This window comes from Chlamydotis macqueenii, chromosome Z (genome assembly GCF_036417535.1).
Source record: "Chlamydotis macqueenii isolate bChlMac1 chromosome Z, bChlMac1.mat, whole genome shotgun sequence".
Lineage (NCBI taxonomy): Eukaryota > Metazoa > Chordata > Aves > Otidiformes > Otididae > Chlamydotis > Chlamydotis macqueenii.
This window is the reverse complement of record NC_141593.1, coordinates 50833970-50841002: the sequence shown is the minus strand read 5'-3', so window position 1 is coordinate 50841002 and position 7033 is coordinate 50833970. Positions and strand designations below refer to the sequence as shown.

The 7033-nt window shown below is 49.9% G+C and overlaps 1 protein-coding gene across 1 annotated transcript in view; it reads left to right on the top strand.

Annotated features, from left to right (window-relative positions):
- Positions 1-211: 211 nt before the first annotated feature.
- The window catches only part of PSD3 (pleckstrin and Sec7 domain containing 3), a 121666-nt gene continuing 114844 nt past the window's right edge, over positions 212-7033 (top strand). The window contains exon 1 of the mRNA XM_086769937.1: positions 212-425. Coding sequence (XP_086626063.1) covers positions 405-425 — 21 coding nt within the window. The 5' untranslated portion in view covers positions 212-404. The remainder of the gene's footprint in view (positions 426-7033) is intronic.

The following is a 7033-nucleotide window of genomic DNA, read 5'->3' as shown; positions in this document are numbered from 1 at the left end:
TTTTTTTTTTTTTTTTTTTAATCTTTTTGAGAAGCACGTGGTGTACTCCGTTCCCCTTCCCTTTCGCAGCCCCTCTTCTTCCCCCCCGACAATCCCTTCTCCTCTTCCCTCCCCTCCGGGCAGCCCCCCCGCCCCCCGGGCCCGGCCCGGCTCCGCCCCGCCGGGCCCGGGCCGGCCCCACCGCCCGGCCGGCGCCGCTCCCGCACTCGCGCCGCGCCCACCGTGCCGGGGCCGCCCGCCGCCGCGCTGACCGGCTCCGTCGCCGGTGCTGCCGGCCGGCCCGGCCCGGTGCGGTGCGGTGCGGTGCGGTGGAGCCCGGCGCGGCAGGGCTCGGCTCGGCAGGGCCCGGCTCGGCCCGGCCTGGCGGGAGGGCGGCTGCGATCCGCCGCGGCCGGCGATGGGAGATGGAAGGAGCCAGCGGTGCGGTAAGGGCGGCGTGTGCCCGCGCGGGTGCGGGGGGCGCGCTCAGCCGGGGGCGCTTTTTTCCTTTCCTTTACTTTTACCTTCCTCCCCCACCCCTTTCCTTTTCTTTCCTTTTTTCTTCTCCCTCCTTCTTTTCCCCTTTATCTTTTTCCTTTCTTTTTCTTATTTCTATTTCCTTTTTTTTTGTTTTCCTTTTTCTTTTCCCTTCTTCTCTTTCTCTCCCCCCCCCCCCTTTTCCTCTTTTATTTCTTCCTCTTTTTCCTTTCTTCTTTCTTTCCTTTTCCCCCCGTTTCCTTTTTGTCTCCTTCTTTTCACACTTCCCTAAGGGAAAAAAGCTCGGAGCCCACTTCTGCGCTCATTACTGCTAGATGCCCAGAGACACCAACTGCACTGGAACCCCCCACCCCAGGGCCAGGACCACCCCCAGCCTGCATCCTGTTCGGTTGGTTTTGCTTTGGTCTCCACGTAACGTGTCTGTGTAACAAATCAGCACTGTTGCTGCAGTGACAAGCTCTCTTAATCGTACCAAATTCTCGAATTAAATGATATGTAGAAAAGCCAGCGTCTTTGGCTGAGTAGCAGCATTGTGCTTTCTGGGGAGGAGTGGGGTTGAGATGAATTCACCAAAGGTGTAAAGTTTTAGAACATTAACCGTACACAGGGACGCTGCTGTGCAGTTGTGATGTTATCTTCATCCTTGCTACCGGCGACTGGAGCTAGGCTTCTCAATGGGAACATAAACGTAAGAGTTGTAATGAGCTTGAACTTCACACAAACTCACCGAAGATGCTAACTTTCCATATAGGTGCAGTATTTCCATGCCATAAACAACAATTACCTGGCTCTCACAAGGTGCCAGTTAGTACTTTGTCAGGCAGAGCACATCTATGTGTTATTGAAGGGATTTGGGTGTGTAATGGGCAACTGCAATTACCACTGCTTTGGCAGCTTCAGTCACGCTTTAATTCTGTCTGTGCGTAAGGCCATTTAAACAGAACATCAAATGCAGTGTTTCTAATGAAACTGGTGGTTGTACGCGCAGTGTTTGAAGCAATTGTAGTAGGCTGCTGAGAATCATCCAAGCCTTTCTGGTTTAGCTAGTAGAAAGAAAGCTCTTTCTACTCCAAATGTTTTTTCATCAGTCATATCCTCAGTTGATGTGTTTCAGCAGATGTTACCAGTTTAAAGCTAGCCATGAATCTGACCTAGCTCTTTTGATTTATGTAGACTGAAGAGTCTGGCTACAGAGAGGTAGATTTTGGAGTGTGCCTTTGGTGGGAGAGAAGGTGAGGTTAAACCATGTAGGAGTCCTTCTGCAAATGCTCCCCCTCAACTACAGCCTTGTTTCACTGAAGAAAACAGTGTAAGAAAATCCTTTGCAATAGTGGTAATGTTAAAAACAATTCCAAGAAACTTATGCACTGCTCTCTTCAAAACTTGATACAACAAAAAATTAGGACTTCTTGATGCATAAAGAAAATTCTTGCACAACTTACCTGTGTGAAAGGGGTCCTCTTGTCCTATTGGTGCTTGAGCAGATTATCTGATTTACTATTGCCATTTCTGTGCCATCAAACTGAAAAGGAAAAGAGCAGTGAGGATCCTAATGAACAGGATAGAGGGTTGGTTTTTTTTTTAACAGATTTTTTTTTGCTGTTGTCAAGCTGCATAGCTGAAAGACCTGGATGTCATTGAGAGTATTTCCCCTGCCCACCTCCCCCTCAAAATGGTCCTTTCTATTCTTGCCTATCTTACCAGGAAAGTTTGTCATTTGGTTTTGCAGATTTGATTTAAGAGATGGCTTGGGGTTTAATTCCTGTGGGATGAAGAGGTAGTCTCTTTGCGGGAGTCCCATGGACCAGTGCCACGGAGCATCTCTGCAGACAAGTGGTTGTTTCCATGGGCGTGCTCTGAGCCAAGTGCTGGGTGCTTCAACATTGGTGCTGGTGGTCGAGGTGGCACAAGTCACACCCTGCATGTGGCCATCGGCGCAGAGGAAGGATGCTTTGGTCATGGCTGATAAACTGTCCTTGCACATGCAGCACAGCTGATTGCTTTAAACAATCTCTGCTCCGTGGAGAGACTGTGCTGCCGTGGCTGGCAGATCTGGGAGCCAGGGTGATTTTCTCTGAGGAGCTGCATGTGTTTCTTCTTCACTGTTCAGTTGCAAGGATCCTAAGAGAAAGCAAGAGCCTGGGGTACTGCTGGGTGCTGGTTTAAAGATAATTTAGAGGCAGCACAATGTAGTGGCTTAGGGAAGGGAGCACAAGGAAGGAAGGAAGGGAATAGCATCTGGAGAGTAAGATTAGGCAGGTCCCCAGGGTACCAAAGAGCCATCTGCCAAGCTGCTGTGCTTCAGCTGAGGTTGGCCAAACCTGTGAATCACTGCCAAAACTCAAAGGTTGGGCAGTGAGCCACCAGCCACAGTATCCCGCTCCACATCAGCTCTGTGACGTGCATGCTAGTGATCCCTGGTGTGCAGCAGCTGGTAGAGTTGATCAGTGTGAGGTTTGTGGCCTTGGCCAGAAGAGGTGGGAGCAGTGTTGCTGGGCTCAGTGACCTGGGTCTAGAGGAGGGCCACAAAAATGATCAGAGGGCTGTGAGGACAGGCTGAGAGAGTTGGGCTTGTTCAGCCTGAAGAAAAGGTTCTGGGGAGACCTTATAGCAGCCTTCCAGTACCTAAAGGGGGCCTGCAGGAAAGACTGGGAGGAACTGTTTAGCAGGGCCTGTTGTGATAGAACGAGGGGTAATGGTTTTAAAAAAGAGGGAGGTAGAATCAGGCTTGATATGAGGAAGACTTTTTTACAATGAGGGTGGTAGAACACTGGAACAGGCTGCCCAGAGAGGTGGTGGATGCCCCATCCCTGGAAACATTCAAGGTCAGGTTGGACAGGGCTCTGAGCAACCTGATCTAGCTGGAGATGTCCCTGCTTTTGCAGAGGGTGACTTTAGGTGACTTAGAATCCTAGAATCATAGAACAATTTGGGTTGGAAGGGACCTTACAGATCACGTAGTTCCAACCCCTCTGCTGTGGGCAGGGACACTTTCCACTAGACCAGGTTGCTCGAAAGCCAGTCCAGCCTGGCCTTGAACACTTCCAGGGAGGGGGCATTCACAGCTTCTCTGGGCAACGCTGTTCCACTGCCTCACCAACCTCACAGTAAAGAATTTCCACTTTATATGTAATCTAATCTAATCTCTTCCAGTGTAAAGCCACTAACCCTTGTTCTATCACAACAGGCCCTTGTCAAAAATTCCTCCCCAGCTTTCTTGTAGGCCCTCTTTAGATACTGGAAGGCTGCTACAAGGTCTCGCTGGAGCCTTCTCTTCTCCATGCCGAACAGCCCCAACTGTCTCAGCCTGTCCTCATAAGAGAGGTGCTCCAGCCCTCTGATCATCTTTGTGGCCCTCCTCTGGACTCATTCCAACTGGTCCATGTCCTTCTTATGTTGGAGGCTCCAGAACTGGACGCAGTACTCCAGGTGGGGTCTCACCAGAGCAGAGTAGAGGGGCAGAATCACCTCCCTCAGCCTGCTGGCCATGCTGTTTTTGGTGTAGCGCAGGATGCAGTTGGCTTTCTGGGCTGCAAGTGCACATTGCTGGCTCATGTTGAGCTTCTCTTTAACCAACACCACCAAGTCCTTCTCCTTGGGGCTGCTCTCAATCCGTTCTTTGCCCAGCCTGTATTTGTGCTTGGGATTGCCCTGACTCATGTGCACCACCTTGCACTTGGCCTTGTTGAAGTTCATGGGGTTTGCAAGGCCCACCTCTCAGCTTGTCAAGGTCCCTCTGGATGGCATCCCTTCCCTCCAGCGTGTCGACTGCACCACACAGCTTGGTGTCATTGGTGAACTTGCTGACGGTGCACTCTATCCCACTGTCCATGTCGCCGACAAAGATGTTAAACATGGCCAGTCCCAATACGAACCCCTGAGGAACACCACTTGTCACTGGTCTGCATCTGAACATTGAGCTGTTGACTGGAACTCTCTGAGTGCAGCCATCCAGCCAATTCGTTATCCACCGAGTGGTCCATCGGTCAAATACACATCTCTCCAGCTTAGGGAGAAGGATGTTGTGCGGGACAGTGTCAAGTGCTTTGCACAAGTCCAGGTACATCACGTCAGTTGCTCTTCCTTTATGCATCAGCGCTGTAATGCTGTCATAGAAGGCCACCTAATTGGTCAGGCATGATCTGCCCTTAGTGAAGCCGTGTTGGCTGTCACCGATCACCTCCTTATTTTCCATCTGCTTTAGCATGGTTTCCAGGAGGATCTGCTCCATGACCTTGCCAGGCACAGAGGTGAGGCTGACCGGCCTGTAGTTCCCCACGTCTTCATTTTTTCCTTTTTTAAAAATCTAGTGGATGATGTCCCTGCTTGTTGCAGGGGGACTGGACTAGATGACCTTTAAAGGTTCCTTCCAACCCAAGCTATTCTGTGATTTTATCATATAAGCCATCTGTTCCCCATGAAGGGATGTTTCCTTGCAGCCAGTTCCTGATGGAAAGCATCGTCTGGCTTCTGGAGGAGCAGGGATTTCACAGTCTAGGTCTCCCACCCAGATCTGCTCCATGGCCTGAGGGGTTCACCCCATCCCAGTGGGTTGTAAGACTGTGTGTGGGTCTTTTCCTTTGGCAGTTTGGCTGAGAGAGGGGATGTGTGATAGACAGCTCCTCTGGATCGTTGCCATGTGGAGAAGTGGGGCTGCAGGTGAACAAATTTAGGTCTTAAGCAATCTGTGTCTTAAACGTAAATATCTGAAGGTATTCCTGTGTTCCAGCACTCATGGTAACGGAGGCTGTTTCCAGTCCTTTCCTGTTTGCACTGAGACGATGTTGAGGAGGGGAGTGTAGGAATGTACGCTTCTGTGGGATGAAAAAGCTTTTTGGGACCAACGCTAAGTGTCTGCTCATCACTTTCAGTCTGTCCATAAGTGTCCTTTCATCTCAGGAATAACATTGTTTGAAGTACACTTCTGCAGTATGTTTTCAGGTGCTTTTTCTAAGCACATCCCCTCCTTGCTCTGAGATGCCTCTTGCTGTTGTGCCAGCTCCTGTTGCAGACCGCAGGCTCCTGGGATGCTAATGCATCCAAGAATTTACTCTCTGCATTATAGAGATGAGCCAGGGATGGGGCTTAAAAGCAGGGTGGGGTGAGGGATAGCCCTCTGGGTGCAGGTTAGGTCACCACAGGGTTGGATAAGGAATCAGAGGAGCTTGGGTATTATCTTGACCTTAAAGTTTGAATTGCTCCTGAGTTGACTGTACTGCCTGGATGCTGTAAGCAGACAAACCTGCCAGGGCACCTGATCAAGCTGTCCGTCAAGGATCAAGCTGTCCATGAGAGTCGGAGCTCTGTGTTTCCACCTCCACCAGCTCTGGCTGTGGGAAGTGCCTGTCGTTTGCCATGGCTTGCTTTGCGAACTGTACAAAAAGATTTTCAGTGCCGTGACGGCTCGGCTGAGCCTAAGGAGGCCAGGCTGGAGCTGGCTTTTGAGGATGGGCTGCCATGGCAGAAGCACACGGGTCACTGTCATGCTTGCTGAGGGCTTCATGTCACAGCCACTGCAATTTTTTTTTGACAGCTGGTGAAAGGACTGAAGAGGAAGGCATCGTCTTGAGTCTGTGATACAGTAGTTTCGGAACAGTAAGAAAGCATCCCAAATGGCACAGATTACACCATGCAAGCCTCCCTTCTTGCAGAAGTGATGAATGGAGCTTGCTTTCGCTTCTAAGTGTGAAATGGCACAGTGGAGGAGGTGGCTAATCTCCAAAGTGTACTCATTATTTTTTTACAATGGTTTTCAAACAGGAAGTGTCACTGGGGTAATAGCCGCATCTTTCACGCTGAACAAATGCCAAGTGTGATGGCAAGATGCACTTAAGCCTGGGATATGGATGCATACAGCGTCAGCGGAAGAACCTGTACCAGGAGAGCCGTTTTCTCAACAAATTCTAGTACCAGCGAGTTCTGTTTTTTATCTGCTTTCTCATCTGTGCACTCACTGTGGCCTAACGAGAAAAAAAAGAAGAAGTCCTAACTTCTGCACTGGTGGGATGCTAGTGCTAGTTGGCCTATGTTGTGATGCTTGTGGGGGATGTATCAGCTTTGGTGTCTTCTGCCTTCCTGCCATGACTGAAACTGCATGGTGGCTCCTGATCATTTGCCGGGCCACAGCTGCCCAAGGATGCTGGTGCTGGCATGCCTTAACTCGCACTTTCTTAGCAAGCAGACAGTCTTGCAACAACATCTTTTCAGTTCCCCAACGCGTGCTTGCACAGCAGGAGGCTTATGTGAAATTTGCTGGTGTGACTTCTAGCTTCTGCCTTAATTGTGCCAGGGAGAAGATGGCTCAGATCAATCTTCAATCAAATTTCTGATATGAAAAACTTCTGTTAAATCTAGTTAAGACTCAGAAAGAACAATTTAGGTGAAAGCTGTAAAGTTAATGTAAATACATGATGTGAAATAATCATGCAGGGTCATCGAGCTATGTCTAAGTTAGAGGGAGATGCATACTGCTGTTTGCTTGCTCTGTTGTGTGTCAAGGGCTCTGTGGGTTGCCCTTGCCACAGAGGAAATGCAGGTTTTTACACCTTTGCAAATG